This window comes from Arachis hypogaea, chromosome 11 (genome assembly GCF_003086295.3).
Source record: "Arachis hypogaea cultivar Tifrunner chromosome 11, arahy.Tifrunner.gnm2.J5K5, whole genome shotgun sequence".
Lineage (NCBI taxonomy): Eukaryota > Viridiplantae > Streptophyta > Magnoliopsida > Fabales > Fabaceae > Arachis > Arachis hypogaea.
In genome coordinates, this window is record NC_092046.1 from 3,979,571 (window position 1) to 3,998,320 (window position 18,750).

At 31.3% G+C, this 18,750-nt stretch overlaps 1 protein-coding gene, 1 long non-coding RNA gene and 1 other non-coding gene across 12 annotated transcripts; 2 read left to right on the top strand and 1 right to left on the bottom strand.

The window, feature by feature from the left end:
- Window positions 1-4,835: 4,835 nt before the first annotated feature.
- Window positions 4,836-6,874, top strand: LOC112719956 (uncharacterized). 3 transcript variants are annotated; one of them, XR_011867190.1, is made up of 7 exons: window positions 4,836-5,106; window positions 5,193-5,259; window positions 5,466-5,775; window positions 6,103-6,208; window positions 6,293-6,490; window positions 6,574-6,641; window positions 6,736-6,874. It is a non-coding gene; the product is annotated as an uncharacterized lncRNA (long non-coding RNA). The 3 variants fall into 3 exon arrangements; XR_003161963.3 differs by having other exon boundaries at window positions 5,466-5,577; window positions 5,691-5,775; window positions 6,574-6,874; XR_011867189.1 differs by having other exon boundaries at window positions 6,574-6,874.
- A 60-nt stretch (window positions 6,875-6,934) lies between these two features.
- Window positions 6,935-7,016, top strand: TRNAS-CGA (transfer RNA serine (anticodon CGA)). The gene has a single exon. It is a non-coding gene; the product is annotated as a tRNA-Ser (tRNA).
- A 4,437-nt stretch (window positions 7,017-11,453) lies between these two features.
- On the bottom strand, window positions 11,454-17,786 carry LOC112719957 (nuclear intron maturase 1, mitochondrial). 8 transcript variants are annotated; one of them, XM_025770714.3, is made up of 4 exons: window positions 17,295-17,766; window positions 14,815-14,917; window positions 14,684-14,720; window positions 11,454-14,514 (listed from the first exon to the last, which is right to left on the bottom strand). In XM_025770714.3, exon 4 carries the CDS (start codon window positions 14,479-14,481, stop codon window positions 12,424-12,426), a length of 2,058 nt encoding a protein of 685 aa, XP_025626499.1. In that variant the 5' UTR covers window positions 14,482-14,514; window positions 14,684-14,720; window positions 14,815-14,917; window positions 17,295-17,766; the 3' UTR covers window positions 11,454-12,423. The 8 variants fall into 8 exon arrangements, with proteins under 8 accessions (XP_025626499.1, XP_025626501.1, XP_072062426.1 ...); XM_025770716.3 differs by having other exon boundaries at window positions 14,811-14,917; window positions 17,295-17,732; XM_072206325.1 differs by lacking the exon at window positions 17,295-17,766 and adding an exon at window positions 16,056-16,998.
- Between the last annotated feature and the right edge of the window lie 964 nt (window positions 17,787-18,750).

Sequence of the window (18,750 nt, forward strand, 5' to 3'; positions counted from 1 at the left end):
ACTTTTGTATGTACAACGCCCACCTCACTTCTGCTTTAAAATGGGAGTTCCTTTTGTTCTTATAAGCTTCAAAAAAGCTAAAGATAATCATCAATTGTTAATACAAAATTACTCACCTAAAGCTGCTTTTTACATGGATAGTAATACTTAGTTATATTTAATCTTTCTTTTTTTTGGGTAAATAAAATGAAATTAATATTATTATTATTGTTGTTGTTATTGTAAGTACTATCTTATGATTCATGTCTCTTAGTTTTATATAATGTGTTTAAAATTTCAGAAACATGGATTGAAGACCAAATGCATTAGATGAATGATGAATCTGGAATTTTTATAAGGTAGACCATATTTGAAGCTTGCTAATGAGGCAAACTATTGATGATTTATTACTATTTTATAGGTATTTTATTTTTGTCATTGTAAGATTTATGGGTCACACTTTCAGTTTGGCTTATTACTTAAAGTCTCACTAATTGATTGGGTTTGTAGTTGATGATAATTTTTTTGGTGAGACTTGAGGACCTAAGTGATTGTATGGATGTTCAGATAAAGAGATGTTTTGCCAAGAATTCTACATTTTTTTTTTTTGCTTTAGTTAGTAATATTCTTTCTTTGAATAATAGTTAATTTCAGGGGTTTGTTTGCCATTGGTAATGGATGCAAGACGTTAAGGAATCTAATATTAAGTCACAAGGGTTTGAAAGCAATTACTACCGGATGCAAAAAATTTGCACATCTTGAAGTCAATGAATGTTTGGCCTCTTTATATTTATATTTGGTCAAGTTTTTCATTGCTTGCTATGTGTTTCTCTGTTTATTTTTCGTTTGTGGTGCTAAGCTCGGCTTTCTATTGGCAGACGTCTTATTGAGTTGGCATTATTTTACTATCAAAGAATTGTTGATGTTGGTCTTCTTTAGGATGAAAAAAGATGCAAGTTCCTATAAACTCTTCAACAGGTAGATTACTCAAACCTTGGGGATGGTGCTATATTTGGTATACCTATTGGCTGTAGGAATTTAAAGGAACTTCATATCCATTGTTGTTATGAAGTACTTCATTTGCATGCCTATTTGGTTTACCATGTTAAACTTCATTCAAAAACGAATATTTTTGGGATGGCTCGCTTTCAAAATGCTCTTCGTGTAATGTGATAGAGGAGAATGACTCTAACTCATTTTGTCTCAATACACAATTTTACTAATTTTTCCTTTATCTAAATGGCTTCTATTGGTGATTCCACATTTAAAACTAATGTTAGTCAATAAAATCTGAAAACCATGAGAGTTTGAGACCAGTGAGCTACATGAAAATCAATGTCAAAATGCAGTATTTAACTCGGTTACAGCAATTTATTTACGTCCCATGCATAATCTACCATTCTCTTTTGATCTGTTTCATCGTCGAATACTGCATTCCCATTCTGCACACACATGAAAGTGTGTTACGTTTTCTATATATGATATAGTAAATTGATTGGTATATGCTATGATGTTTATGCAACTTTAGCAAAAATTTAAAAACGTTGCTGAAATTAAAACATATTTTTTAGTATGTTACTCATTTTTGTTGAGCTTAAAGATTAGAAGTGTTTTATCCAAATACAGTTTTAGTGTTAGTCTTAAGCTTTTAGCCTTTTTTCTCTTATCTTTTAATTCAGTTTTTTCCAAATTTTTAAAAGGTGCAGATAATTCTATCACAAGTTGAGGTTATTAGTACTTGATTTCAATGGCTGATTTATATAGCTTTATTGCATAAGATATCATTTGTTATATGTTAGTACTTTCCCATTTTATATTCCGACCAACTATTTGACTTTATGAAAGTATCTTTTTCTTTTCAAAAGAATAATTCTTTGTTAATAATATATTTTTCGTTACTCTCTCTTGAATCCGCTTTGTTACTTTTTATCCGTTCTGAATCTGCTTTGTTATAGCATATGTTTTTTTTTTTAATTTCTTCTCAATTTGGCTTATATTTTGTTACATGTTTTTTGTTGCTACAACCATTAGCAAAATACATATGATTCAGGCATTCATGTATTCATTTTTTAAATTTGATATTTTGATTTCTTTTACTTTGTCTAGATTTATTGCAATTTAAATGGTACTTTATATCATTATTAGTTCTAAACTTTTTCTTTTTCTCCTTTCAGGAAGTTACTGTAGAATCTTTTAAGCCATCACTCTTACTTTTATTTATTTTTTTTCTATTTTTAGATTTTCTTATTATTATTTGATTCATTGGCTAAAACATTTAAGATTACTTAACACTTGAATTTTCAGACAAATTTATACTATGGATGTAGTTGAGTTTGAGTTTAGTTTTGATAATTTGGGATTAGGTATATTTTGAATTATACTTAAAAAATAAAAAATAAGATTAATTTCAAGTAATGCATCTTTATCTTATAATAATTATTTTGTTTTATTTTAATTTTTTGTGTTAGTGTAATGATTGGTTTTATACATTGTTCAATTAAGGGACCACCAATGAATTTGAAGTATGCAGTGATTCCTATAGATGAAAAAGAGTTTTAGAAGATAGAAGGGTCATTGAAATTGTACAACTGATATAAGCTTAAAAACTCAATTTCTTTATTATTATTAACTATTGTTATTCAATTTTGATTTCTTTTTCTTTCCATTATTAAGTGTTTTTTTATGGCATATAAAATAATTTTTTTCTCTTTATTTTACTTTTTTTTCACTACACTTTTTATTTTTATTATGGATAGTTTCAATGAAATAGTATGTTACTTTATATTTGGATTTGAATATTTTGTACTATTAGGTGTTAAAAGGATAACGTTAATAAAGATAAATAGCCTAAAATAAAAGGTAAAGTAATATATATGATAAAAATATGGTACAAGAAAAAATTAATGGAAATATACTGCAAATTTATTGGTAAATATTGTACATGTCAGAATTGACTATTTGAAGTTGGTATTAGATAATAAGAATATAATTGAATGGATAAAAGCCAAAAAATATGTAAATTGAGAGATGCAGTTTTTGAAAAACGAAATAATTAGCCTTAGGCATATATTCTAGGATCTATTTATTGTGGCCAAACGTAATAGAAAATTCAGAGTCAAGTTAAAAAAGATTGGGATTAAATCGGTTTTGAAAGGAAAATGAATGAGTTGAAGGTTTCGAGAACGTGATTTAGTAAGGAAAATGACATAACATCGAATAAAATGGGGCGCTTAATGTTAACGATTTTAGAAACAAAATAGTGAGACGTGCATGAAGGGCATGAACACTAGGAAATTATTATAAGACTGAACCAGTTCTAAAAGTTGAGTGATGATGTTGGATTGGTGAGATGTGCATAAATAGCATGAACACTAGGAGATTATTATAGAACTGAACCAATTCTAAAAGTTAAGTGATGATGTTAGATTTTTCTTTTAGTTGATTTGAATACTATATCCTAAATAATAGTTGGAAGACTTATTTTTCTAATATATTTTTTATATACAGATTGATCATTCCATTGTTAAAAAATTTAAAAATGAAGGGACAAGTTAAAATTAAAAATTTATTCATTTTGTATTTAATAATAGAATTTAGGTAATACAAATTTTGAAACTAAATCTTAGAATTTAAAACAAAAATAAATTGACTAAGGACAACATAAAATACGTTTAAAAAGAACATAAGATCTTAGTATTTTTTTTTATTTTTAATAGTTTATTTACTATTATAAAATTACGTAAATTGAATTATTATAAAAAATAATTTATGTATTGTAAAAATTAATTTATATATATTAGTTAATAATTTTTTATTATTTAAGTTAATTAAAAACTAATTCTATGTCTTTCAATTTTAATTAACATATATGATATATCTAATATTTTTTTTATTATTTTTGTGTCATCTCCGTCCAACGCACGGATCGATGCACTAGTGCTAGTATATAAGGTAGCGTTTTTCTTATTGCGTTGTTCTCAGATATGTACTTTCTTCTTTCTGCTCTTTCTCTATCTCTTTCTTTTCTAAGTACTCTCTCTCATTTCTGTAGAATTTTTTATTGAGTAGATAATTCTTTTTTTTTATTGTTTTTACTTCAATACAATTTTAACCTTATATTATATTATTTGATTTGTAATAAAAATAATAACAAAAATAATTAATCTTAAAACTTTTGAAAGATAAATATTATCAAAAGTAAAATTGATCTTTTAAAATGCTAAAAAATAATTTATAAATTGTAATTGATTTTATATAATTTAAAGAAAAATCAATTTTTAAAAAAATTAGTTTTTAGATAAAAAAATAATTTTCTAAATAAAAATAGATTTTTATGTACAAAAACTAATTGTTTTTTCATGTAAAAATGGATTTTTTAAAAATTTATTTTTTATTTAAAATTAATTTGGCTTATTAACCTAAACAAAATTTTTTATTAATCAAATTCAGATTTATTTTTTTTGGTAATCTTAACCATATGTATTCCTACATATTAATAATAAATTTAAAAATAAAATAATTATATTTATAAATTTTATTTTAATATAAATATTAATATATTTTTTTATTAAAATTTATTGTCTCTTCAAATATTTTTTTTTAAATTCCGTCTGTACTCTTTATGTACTCTTATTTTTTATTAAATTAATTTGTATTTGATGTAAAAAATTTAAAATGACAGACTATTTTAATCATTTTATATAATATTTTGTGATGATGCTTTTCAAAACAGAATGAAAATAGCGACGCCATACGAAGTTACATCACCAAAAATGTGATATTATTTGCCAACCTTGCGGGAACGGCTTTAAAAATAAAAGGGATTTGAGATTTCATCAAAGAGAGGTAATCTTTATTTTATTTTCATTATGACATTACCATCCAAAAATTATTATAATATATCCCTTCTCTTCTTTGATCTTTTGTCGGTGCATTTATGTGGGAGAGGTTCGCTCTAGACCAGTGGAAGAACAGTTATAATGTGTTCACTGTAAGGGAGTTGTCTTCAATCATCCGAATGACTTAGAGGACCATGCTCAACAAAAACACCAGGAGTACAAGGCTCTGTGCTGTTTCTGTGGTAATCTTTTTCAGACGAAAAAGAATCTCAATCTACATCTAAGAGAGGTAATTTTTGCTGTTTCATTTTTCACAATCATCTTCTTTTCTTTCTTTTTTTCAAATGATTTATTTTCTGTCTTTCTTTCGTGTAGTGCTTTCACTCTCAAGGAAAACACAAAAGGAGTAATACCATTGCTGTTTCTTCAATCTAAGCTCATGGTAAAGAATCTTAGTGCTTTTTTTTTTCTTTTGGTTCCTTTTATTGTGTTTTTGCCTTTTCAAATATTTTTTTCAAGTTTCGTCTGTATTCTTTATGTACTCTCATTTTTTATTAAATTAATGTGTATTTGATGTAAAAAATTTAGAATTACAGAACTATTTTAGTCATTTCATATAATATTTTGTGATGATACTTTTCAAAACAGAATGGAAATGGCGCGCTATACTAAGTTACATCATCAAAAATGTGATATTATTTGCCATCTTTACGGAAACGGCTTTAAAAAGAAAAGGAATTTGAGATTTCATCAAAGAAAGGTAATGTTTATTTTATTTTCATTACGACATTACCATCCGAAAATTATTATAATATATCCCTTCTCTTCTTTGATCTTTTGTCGGTGCATTTATGTGGGAGAGGTTCGTTCTAGGCCAGTGGAAGAACAGTTCACATGTGTTCACTGCAAAGGAGCTGACTTAGAGGACCATGCTCAACAAAAGTACCAGGAGTACAAGGTTCTGTGCTGTTTCTACGGCAATATTTTTCAGACGAAAAAGAATCTCAATCTACATATTAATAATAAATTTAAAAATAAAATAATTATATTTATAAATTTTATTTTAATATAAATACTAATATATTTTTTTATTAAAATTTTTTGCCTCTTCAAATATATTTTTAAGTTTTTTTTTTGTGACTAAATATTTTTTTAAGTTTCGTCTATACTCTTACGTACTTTCATTTTTTATTAAATTAATTTGTATTTGATGTAGAAAATTTGAAATTGCAGGATTATTTTAATCATTTTATATAATATTTTGTGATGATGCTTTTCAAAACAGAATGGAAATAGTACGAAGTTACATCACAAAAAAATGTGATATTATTTGCCATCTTTGCGGGAACGGCTTTAAAAAGAAAAGGGATTTGAGATTTCATCAAAGATAGGTAATCTTTATTTTATTTTCATTACGACATTACCATCCGAAAATTATTATAATATATCCCTTCTCTTCTTTGATCTTTTGTCAGTGCATTTATGTGGGAGAGGTTCGTTCTAGACTAGTGGAAGAACAGTTCACATGTGTTCACTGCAAGGGAGCTGTCTTCAATCATCCGAGTGACTTAGAGGACCATGCTCAACAAAAGCACTGAGAGTACAAGGTTCTGTGCTGTTTCTGCGGTAATCTTTTTCAGACAAAAAAGAATCTCAATCTATATCTGAGAGAGGTAATCTTTGCTGTTTTATTTTTCTCAATCATTTTCTTTTTTTTTTTTCCAAGTGTTTTATTTTCCGTCTTTCTTTCGTGTAGTGCTTTCACTCTCAAGGAAAACACAAAAGGCAGTAATATCATTGCTGTTTCTTCAATCTAAGCTCATGGTAAAGAATCTTAGTGCTTTTTTTTTTTCTTTTGGTTCCTTTTATTGTGCTAGCATATAACAACCCCTTTTGTGCTCATGGTAAACTCTTGAAGATGAAGAACAAGAATGAAAGAAGAAGAGAGAGAGAGAGTGAAGGAGGAGAATTTTCTGAAAAATGAAATGTATTAGCTGAATTGACTAGTTTGTTACAGTGCATTAGTATTTACAGTCTCTAACTCCGAAAGTTCCAAACCATTTCTAATGCTAGAATATTTTGAATATCAAAATTTAGTGCGACACTCTAAATAAGCTGTCGATATGTCCGAGTGGTTAAGGAGACAGACTCGAAATCTGTTGGGCTATGCCTGCGCAGGTTCGAATCCTGCTGTCGACGTTTCTTTTAAATTTTGTTATGTCCTTTTTTTTTTGGGTTAGCCTTTTTTCCATTATTTTTTTGCCACTATCTTTTTCCTATAGTTTTTGGCATACAAAGCACGTGATTTCGTATCAAAGTTTACAGGCCCAATAATCAGAATCAAATAAGCTCCTCTACATCAATAAACAAAAATTTTGAACTCCACATGACTATCCACTAAAATCAGAGCACGTTCCAAACTAAATGAGTTCTTAGTTCTTACTTCTCAAGTCTTAGAGACTTAAAACTATCACCAAGTTAGGTTGGTCTAGCCTTAGCTAGCGAGTTCGTCTAAGTAAATATTAGAAGATCGAATCTTATCTTGTGCATGTAACAATTTATTGGTTAATATTAAACTTTTAAATAGAGCTTCAATCTATAACGAAATCTTTGGCCTACTGAGTTATAGGATATCATAAAAATTAAATAATAAAAAAAATTATATATTTTGTACTTTTTAAAAACAGGATAAAAAATATTCTTACAAATATTATCTCTATTTTCCTATTTCAAGGACAGAGAATTCAAATGCAATTTTATAAAAACCTTTACATTTTACCAAATACCAACTAAAAACGTTCTCACAAATAATATGTATCTTTGTAAAAAAGTTCTTTCCATACTCACTTAAGTGGTCGCAGATTCGAATCTCTCTATATTTGGTAAAAAAAATAACAATTAAGCAATAAATTCAAGTTCCCCCTTGAGTAGACAATAACTGAATCAATGAAAGTAGCTGAATTCTACATGTGATCTTTTAAATGTTGCAGTAGTAGTTTCACTACTTAACTGACACATTTCATTTAGAAGGGTCAAGAAAGATGTGATTATTTTGATTAGACACGTGTCTGTTCCATGTTAATGGTACTATATGTATTTAGATAATTTAAAGTAAAAAAATTAATAAAATAAAAAATTAATCATCATTAAATTTATAATTTTTGTTATACATGAGTTCTATTATCTTAATTAAAATTATTAATTCATCACTTTATTATTTTATTAACTTTTTATTTTAGAATATTTTGATCCAATTAATGTAAAGACAAAACGAGAAGAAAATAAAAGTGTTGTATCTAAGTCTTCATGAATATGTTACCTAATTGGACAAGTAACAATGTTATGCATTGAATCAGGGAGCATGAGGTTGATACTTCGGTGTTGATACATTATTACTATTGATGACTACATTCTTGATATATCACAATCTAACATTAAATAAGAGGAGGGGAAAAAGAAATTAATGGTCATACCCACTTAGAGACGATGATATATAATGACGTCTTAAAATTTAGATAGATTCAAAGTTAGTTATTTTATCAAGATTAGGACATAACTTTTAGATTTTTGGGGTTTGAGCGTTTATAATTTTATGAGTTGTTCGTATATAATTATCCACTCATAGAAACCTTCCTCAGTTAGGCTAAAAAAATCTTGTTATAATCCTACAGACATCAGAAAATTAAACAAAAGGAGTTATGATGATGGAAAAGAAAAACACCTAAAGTTGAATTGCCAAGAAGACTAGCCGGATTTAATTAAGGTATCAAAATTTTTGTTAAGATAAACGGTCAGAGTTTTCAATTTGGATTCATGGAATTTCTAGTTATATGGTTTGTATATTCTGCTAGTCATTTCATGTGTTTGGTTATCGGAAAAGTTTGGCAGCAAAAAAAATATTAGCAAAAAATGGTTAAAATTTATTATTTTTAATTTTATTTAATGTATGTTGTAATAAATAAATATTAAATAAAATAAATTTAGACGGATTATTTTTTGTTTCTCTAACATTACTAATTTGGTTTTTTTTGTTCTTTTTATAATTAACGGAGCTTGCGCCAACGGAAAAACAAACTAAATATATATTGTTATCGGGAAAATTACACCCCTAAAATCAGCATAAAATTGAGCAGAAATAGCATGTGTTTTAACTAATTTGGATTGATCAAATGGTTAGCTCACTAGTTCGCTTAAATAAATATCAGAAGTTTAAATTCTGTCTTATATATATGCAACAGTCTATTAACCTGCAACAGATCCTTAAATAGAGGACAATAAAAAAAAAAGCATATGTTTTGTTATTTACTCTACACATTACAATTTTATATCAAATAATTAATGCCAAAACTATCGATATAACTAATATATAGACTAAGTTAATAATAAATCTCTATGCTTGGTTGGTCATGTTGAAGACCTATCATATATAGTCAATAGTCACAACTCACAAGCAGCAATCTAGCTAGGTACCTTTGAAAAAGAAAAATTACTCTCTAGCTAGGTACCTTAGAAGATAAGCATGTAGGTGTAAAATATGACCTATAGCATGGTGCGTCATTTGAATAGGGTTTACATTAGTGGGATTAAATTTTAAATACTAAATTACTAATAAATTTATAATTATAAAATATTTAATTATTTATGTATCTTTATTTGTCAACAACTTAAATGATATAGTATTAAAATTTTTATAATGAAAAAATCTAAAGTTCTATATTTATTATTACAGAAAAAATCATTTTCGTATAAGACAAACTAAAAAAAAGCTTATACAAAAATTCACATAAATAAATAAATAAAAACTCTTGGTGTGAGGGATATATAAAATAAATAATCATTTATGAAGTTGCTTAAGCCTTTTTTAGATAAATAATTTACGGCAATAATATCCTTAAATGGGTATTTATATAAGAAATGAGGCTTTTTAATTTAAGAGTTTATCAAATAATAAATACTTTAAAAACACTTGTTAAACATTAAATATGTTTAAAAAATTATAAAAAATATAGCGGTCCACGTTTCCTCAGAAATTGTCTCCATCTCATACCACTGACTATGAAGTCTTTGTAACTTTGTTAATGAATTTGATCACACAGTAGATGGACCAATATAACAATTATTGAGCATATGTTGTCTTTTAGGGTTTACAACAACCTACTTTGAAACGTCATTGATTGCAACAATTTAAGATTTGGGAATATTTTTATTTATTTATTGCTTTCATTTGTAGTGTTAATTTGCTGTTGAATTTCAAGCATATGATCAATCTAATGCAGCGTTTGGTTTATGTCCATGTTCACTAGAGACATGGACACGGTGGAACGTGTATATTGTTTGTTTGTTAAAACATAAAATTTTGATGGACACGATTACACACAGATATACATGAAATACATGTATTTTGTGTATCTTCTTCAAACTGTGACATTGAGACATAATCCATGAGACACAATTTTTTCAATTTTATCCTTAGTTATTTTTTAAAATTCTAATTTTATCCTTTACCCTATCTTCATAACTCTCCCTCTTCTTCTTCAATTCATTCCACCTTCCAACCTCTGTTTTACCCCTGCCTTCTCCTTCCACCATTGTCACCGCCACCACTACCGGCGTCGCTACCGCCTCCTTCCTTTGTCCGCCTCTCTTCCTCTCTTCTGCCTTCTCTCTCTTCTTCCGCCGCCGCCCTCATCTTCCTCTCAGCATTGTTGCCGTCACCATTGTTGTGCCACCTCTTTGTCGCCTTCCGTCATCCCCATCGTCGTGCCGCCTCCAGATCTGCCTTGATTCGCCTCTCTTCTTTGTAGCATGTGTCAATGCCTCTATTATCTCGCCTGCCTCTAGATCTACCTTCACCCACCTCCAGATCTATGTATTTGTGTCTCAAAGACACTATCCAAACACTGCCTAAACTGAACAAATGAGACACGTCCTACAGATCGAAAAGTGAATTCGGACAAAGTTAAGAATTAGTCATTACTCTTTCAGCTAGTAATATACTCGAGAATTTTCGCCCAAAAAAAAATGCTAAGCTTAGCTTGGAGAAGCTTCATTTCTGTATAGTGATTTTTTTTAAAAAAAATAGGCAATATTATAACCAATTTTGTATAACTTTAAATAATGTGACACTAATTTCTAAGAGAGACTTGAAAAATATTATTGTAGTCCGGATAGTTAAAATGAAATTGCAGTATAGTTTTACTAAATTAAATCTTCACCAAATTATAAAAGATATCAACATAATTTATCTTATATTCTTAAACATATTTCCACTGATCAGGATGTTCCTTCTTAAAGGTTGATTGATCAATGCAGTTTTTTAACCTCCTACAAAATAATTGCATTAAATATGATCATTTGTTTACATTAACAGCACATCCAAAATTGTCCCAATAGGAAAAAGTACATCCAAATTACTTAAGGACAAACATCTTCAGCTCTTTTGTTGTAGCGACAAGAATCTAATACCACATCTTCAAATATAACATACTCCTATTTTCTTGTCTAATTTATCTAGCAACAAGAAGGACAGAACTGAAGGTTGTTTTAAAGTGTAGCTCAAACACCTAATAACACATTGGAATCCATACACCAACAGACCAACTATACAATACAATATGTAAAATATTCTTCTACTCATTTTCAACCAAATAAGAAAAAAACATTTAATTATTATTTTCAACTATTTGTCAGACATTATTGGTAGATGTACAATAATGCATAATGATATAAGAAACGTTTTTCCCATGCTGTAAGGACTAAGTAGATAACATTATTGCTCTTCATCTAAGTTTTCTAATTTGACCACAGTCCTCCAAAATAAATTCCAATCCACAACAGTATGCATAAATTCGGCACCTACATTTCATCTACCTTCCACTGATGGAAACTTTAAGATAATTGTCTCATCAATGGAAAACAAACTGTATCACACACTCTAATGTCAGAGACAAGCAAAGTAGATCAGATGGCTTGTTAATTTCAAACACATTAATTTCGAAATTATTAATATCATAGTTGATCAATCAACATTCATCAATCTCCAACAAATATTCCATCCTGCAGTAGTTAAAAATTACCAGTAGTAGATGGAATTCCCTATGCTTGGTGGTCATAGGAAGGTAGCTTCCACAGGAGAAAATAATTATTCCTCTTGAACACTTCCTTTTGAATAATGGAACATGGTGAAATTAGATACGAGTATTATGTTAAAGTGCTTCCCTGGTAAAATAACCAGCAAACAACCTTCTATGGCATCCTAAATATTATCCTCAAGAATTCACAATTTCACTCCAAGGAAACTCCAAATTCCCAATCCAGCGAAGAAAGTCATCGACTACATGTGGTTTTACTGTTGCAGTAATTTTTTTCTGTACCTATTACCAATGCGATGTTCTACATTGTTGATAGTGAATCACAATGCCCTCATCTGGATTCTATAATTTCAGCATGGGAAAAACGTTTCATGTAAGTGTAGGGTATGAAGGACTTGCCCACTCGATGTAGAAAACGACCCAACAGTGTAGATAACCATTTTTCTGTTGTCACCAGCTCAGAAACAGAACTCGGTGTCAAGAAGACTCCATTAATCTGTATATCATTGCTAAACTTACTCAGTTATCTTCTTTGGATCAGTTTTGATTTCTTGATCTTGATTGGAATGGAAATAACGAACCCCAAGAGTTTTGTAGTCCCATACCATTTGAGATATTTCTTCTTGAGGAAGAATTAAACCTTTTTGCTTGACAGTTCTGAGCAATTCACAGAAAAACTTAGGATTTTCAAGTTTTATGTACTCATGCAACACCCGCTCATGACCTGGGATCCAGTTCCTTGGGAATGGAGTGTAATCACAGGATGGAATTAACGACATGTGTGAAAACTGAACACCCTCAATTACATCAACCAGCCCCATCCTCAAAAGATCAGAATATTCAGGCGCAGAATTGTTAGTGCTCTCCCTCAGCGGACGGCTAAGATTTCGCGATGCTATACCATACACTTTGGCACGTGACTTCAGCCTGTACCTAGCAGCATACAATTTGGCCAAAGAACTACGAACTACATAAGCGCAAAAGCCAACAACTTTTTTGCGATTGTCAGCATACCTATACCAATCAGCCATGGTCTCGAGAAATTTATTCATTTGGGAGTTCGTATGAGCTTGACCCGAATACAACATAGGAGTACAAGGAAGTGGCTTCGGGTCCTTGTCACCCTTCACCAGTTCTAGATGCCTAAATTGACGAATGCATTGCGGCAAGCTAGCAGTAACCGAAAGCAAGGTTCCAACACCCTTTTCACTCACAATGTTACCTCCAGAACCAGTGTAACGCAATGTCGGGTATATCACCCTCCGGCATATTATATGATCCAAGAACTGGATCCCCCTTGAAATATGCTCAATCTCTAGCTTCGAATTATCCAACCTTAATCCGAAAGTACTCTCACAAAACTCAATAATTTTTTTCCTAACTTCCACTGCATCCTCCCTAGGCCCTCTGATTCCAATCAAGAAATGACCCCCATATCTTATGTAATCCATCTTCCTAGTCTTCTCCTTTCCACTGGCTGGAACAAACTCCGGCCATGCAGGGTTATGACAACCATCATCAATTGAATACCGCCATATTGAATCAAACTTACAAGGCCTAAAAAACTCAACAATCATCCCTTCCATCATGTGATCCAATTCATTAAGGCAGACATTAGCAATCAATGGACTTAAAATCCCACAATAACCATAATCAGGTACCTTAGCAGCCTCCTCTGGCGCGAAACCGAAGAAAGTCCTCAACCAATACGGGTCCGGCTTCGGCTCATTCTCATTGAGAATCCTCTTCTTAGTAGCCCTCCTCTTCTTAACCTTCCTTAACTCTTCCTTCTCCTCATCATTCCTAGACACACACTTCAAAGGATGCTCTTTAAGTGCAGATTTTATCAAACCCAAGATTTTCCTATCCTTTGTACCTTTTTCAAGACACACCATGACCACATTCTGATCCACAGTATCAAGAATCTCACTCAAATCGCCCTTCAAAAACCACAAGTATCCAGCAAAATTACTCCTAATTGTTCGAATCACGGTATGCGCGCTTCTTCCCGGTCGAAAGGCATGTGATTTCTGTGAAAACCTAGACTCGAAAACAGGCTCAAGGATCATCAAGAGAACCTCCTGAACCACCCGGTCCTGGAAACAGGGCTCAGATGAGTTCATAAACTTTTCAAGCTTGCGTTTTGAGAGGGGTTTTAAGGAGTTGGGAGCGAGGAGGAGCTGGTGGGCCTTGTCATTCCATCTAAAACGACCACAAACAACAGCATTTCGGAGAGAGAGAAGGTTTTGGAGGTGGTGGGAGTGGATGGCATTGCGGGGAGGGAAGGTGCCGGTGGAGTGGGCGCAAGAGCGCTGGTAGGCAAGGACCCAAAGATCAAATTTGGAGAGAAAACCAGTGAGGTTGGAGAATGTGTAGTGGTTTGGGGAGGAGAAGGATTTGACCCACAAAGATGTGCATATTTCAATTGGGTCCTCTTTCAGCAAAGAGTGAGGGTCTTCGACACGGTGGTGGTGGCTTTTTGGAGTTTGGGTGGAAAGAGTGGAGAAGGAGTGAGTGTTGGGCAGGGATTGGTGGCATGACCGAAGGTGTTTGATGAATTTCCGCATTGACATTATTGCGCCTAGTGTTGAATTTACATCTGCTACCTAAAAATGAAAATGAAGGATATAAATTACTTATACAAGCTATCACATATCTTGTAAATCAATAATCAAAACCACCAAAAAAAAATACCATCACAAAGAAAATAAAAATTTACAACACAATAAAGCCATTGCAGAAGTTTCCATGATTATAAGCTCAAAAAACAAGTACCTATGCACTTCATTTGCCTTGCCAAGAAATCTGAAACCTGATAGCCATGAGGTATAAATTACTTCCAAGTTTCCAATAAAAGAAGGGAAAGAAAGTAAGACACTAATCACAATTCATGATAACATACTCACAAAAGTAATGGGGGCATAACCAAAAAACCCTATAGTTTGAAATAACTTAGAAAGTAATTGCATGTGAGGTGCCTTAGCAGATATATCTCCAGACATAAGATATCTGCAACAATATTAACAGTAATAAACCACTTGATGCACCCAAAGTAAGACTGTAAGAATATAAGAATTTATATCATACTCTACACAATTTTATTAGATAAGATTAGCATAAAATACTTAAAATAAGTTGCCCATGTGAATTCCATATTATTACAACCGCTACTGATTCTTGAAAACGTTTGCGAAGATGTAAGCCTGGTGTTTATCACAGGATTGCCAAATTCACATGGTTTCACAGTGGTGCTAGTAGTAGTTGATCAACTCTCCAAATATGCACACGTTCTACTGCTTAAAGGTGACTACAATGCTATGTTAACTGCTGAGTTGTTTTTCATTAACATTGTCAAGCTCCGTGGCATGCCAGGAACCATTTTATCAGACTGGGATAAGTGTTCATTAGTGCTTTTGGCAACAGTTATTTAAACTGCAAGGGACACCATTGGCCATGTCATCAGCTTACCATCCACAATCAGATGGTCAAACCGAAGGAGTGAACATGATTTTAGAGATGTTTTTGCAGTGCTATTCATTTGAAAATCATAAAGAATGGGCCAAGGAATTAACATGGGAAGAAATGTGGTATAATACAGAATTCTAAAACCCATGCAGGCATGACCCCATTTGAGATTGTATATGGCCAACCTACACCCTCCATGACAAAATATGCCGTCACCACAACAGCCCCCTTGCCCATGGGTTCAAGAAATGCTTAGGAACAGAGATAGCATATTACAACAGCTTAAAGTGAACTTACAAAAATCACAAGTTAGAATAAAGAATCAAGGTGACAAGCTTCGGATCGATAAAGAATTCATGGAAGAAGCCAATAAGCAACATTTGATCTAACTCAGCAGAAATCGAAAGCTGAGCCTTAGACTTCACTACGAGTTATTTTATGGTTAAACCAGGTTCCATTAACACAGTTTTAAGTATTATATTTGAATAATTTACATGCAATATAAGATATATGCAAAAATGGAACTCTACTAGTTAGGAGTTAGGACAAATGCACTGAACATCAATTGTGGGGTGGGTTGCTAATTAGAATAGGTATGAAAAGAAAGTGGTTCAAATATGAAGATACCACACTTCAATTAACTGTAGCAAAATAAGAAATAAATAAAGAGGAAGAAGCAAACCCGAAGAGAGGCAAACAACAAGAGGGAGAGGCAGCAGCAGCAGCTCGACAGCGAGGAAAATCAAGATTGGCGGTGGCGTACGTGGTGGCGCGAAGGTGAAGGGAGAGAGGGACAAAGCACGAGGAAGGAGGTTGAGGGATTGAGGCAAAGAGCACTAGCTTAAGGGTTCTCAACATAGTTATCAAAACGAACCGATAATTAAACTGATCATAATACTGGGTCATTAGTTACTGGTTCAACCAACGAATCACTGGTTGAACCGATTGACTTGGTCTCAAATAAAAGAAAATGAGTAGCAATAACTATTATCATGCAAATTATGTAGTCAGAATTGATAAAAACAAAGTAAAAGCATCCATGAGATAAAATCCATGGATTCATAGTTATCAGAATCGAACCAGTACCGGGTCACTGGTTCAACCAATGGGTCACTAATTCACCCGGTTGATCAGGTCATAATTAAATAAAAATATAAAATTATAAAAATAAAATTAAAAACAAAAGTTAAAATGCATGTTTTCACAAACATATTAATAATAATCAAGTATCAATTTTTAGACATAACTAATGATGCAAAAAGAGATAATAAACTAGTCACTGTACAAAATATTTTCTCAATTTAAATGAACAAGAGTGAGCGGAAGATAAACGCAATTGATAAACCATATCCAAGAAGTGATCTCATAGTTGGCATCTGTATCTTCTTAAGACAAATTTAAAACTTGACCAACATTTTCCTTATTTAGAGTTGCATCTATATTTCCATAGCATTGTTACTTGGTCCATCATTATCTTAAATCAATTAATCCCACCTCCCCTGACAGATTTGTCACAATATATGTACATCACAGTGATTTCCCCTGATTTTTCAAGTTGATGAGCTTGTTCTTGGGATGGTGGCTTTTCTGATAATGGTATTTGTGACTAAGACATCTTTTAAATTCTAACAAAAGAAAAACAAAAGAATTACAGCAATAAAAGATTTAGCTAAGTAATATTCAGCAACAATTCAACTTACAGTAACATTTTAAAAGAAATAAAATGCTTCAACTCTGTCACAATAAAATGCTTCATTAGTTCAATGTTTTCCAGCAACAAAATGCAATGTTCAGCGATATATTGATTATATTCAGCAACAAATTCAACTTACAGAAATAAATTCAGCTCATTGATAATTTTCAACAACAAATTCAACTACGATAAAATTGAAAACAAAGAACATGGCCGAAGGAAGCTAACCTGTCCAGGGACCAATTGACGGTGAAGGAAGCTGACCAACTAAACTGACGGCCGAACAAAAAGACGACGACCACCACCACCCGAGGGACCAGATGCTGGTTCGGTCTGCTTCTACCGCCGGCGAAGCGAGCGCACCGAAGGCGGCGACCGAGTGCGAGACGGTGACGACGCAGGCCGCGACGACGAGCTTGATCCGCCGAGTCCGAGAAGGTGAAGACACAGGCCGCGACGGAGGGCTTGAGTCCGCGGATTCCGAGACAGTGACGACACAGGCCACGACGACGGGTGAGACTGAGAGAGCTTGCAGGTGAGGAAGACAGTGACGAGAACGATAGCGAGTCTGAGAGAGAAGAACGACAGGTGAATGACCGATGAGCAAGGTTGGGGAGGGGGACGCCGAGGGTTCTGGGATAGGAAATTGGGGTTTTTTCAAATTTTTTTTTTTTCCAAATTTCAAAACAACCTGCCATTTAGAAAAAAATATATTGATCCTCGCTGGTTTTTGAAAACCGACCGGGCCACCAAATTTTCTCTAAAACCCATATGGGTCAAATTGGTTTGCGCCAGAATTTGGATAAACAACTTAATTAATCTCTTTTAAAAAAAATTAAATATAAAAATTTATATTAAAAATAATTTATAAATATTATAAAAATATTTATTTTAAAATTATTTTAATAAATAAAAATGATAAATAATTTTTAAAAAAAAAGAAGTTAATTTTTTTTTATTTTTTTAAAAATTCTTAAACAATTTTTTAAAAAATTAAAAATATATTTAAAAAAATATACCAAATAATGTTAATATAATTTTTTATAAGTCAAAAACTTAAAAAAAATAGCTTTTAAAATTTTTTAAATAGACTCTTAGTAACATAACTTTTATAACCTAACTTTTATATTCAATTTTATAGCGTAATTGTCATGTTGGTGGCTAATTTTATTATAATTATCGATTTAACAACCCTAAATTTTTATAGGCATTTTTTATTTAAATCGATCATTAATTTTATCACTAACTACTAATTTATAGACCAATTCACTAAAGAATAAAGATTGATATCAGTCAATAGTTTTCATTGCCTAATTTCTTGTTGGCTACTAAAATGGTCAACATCTTCATATTTACCAATAAAAAATTTAAACAAAAATCTAATTTAGTCTTAATTGCTGCTAATGTCATATTTAGCAATAGAATTAGCTATCAAATAATATGATTCTAGTGTTAATCGTTAAATCGATTGCTAAAAAAATTTAGTGACCAGTTTAGCGATTAATTTTTAGATCATGCAATTACTGCATTTTGAGTTATATTTATTTTTTTGGAGTTGATAAACTTTTTTCTTGTAGTATTTTTCAATTTGATAGGTCAATGATTCGCTGTGAATTTGAATTTTATTTAAAGGTTTATATTGACCAATGAATTATTATTTGTATGAAAAATTTAAATTTTTAAC

Excerpts from the sequence above, each read along its gene's own strand:
- LOC112719957 (XM_025770712.3), bottom strand. The coding sequence starts at position 14,481 with ATGTCAATGCGGAAATTCATCAAACACCTTCGGTCATGCCACCAATCC.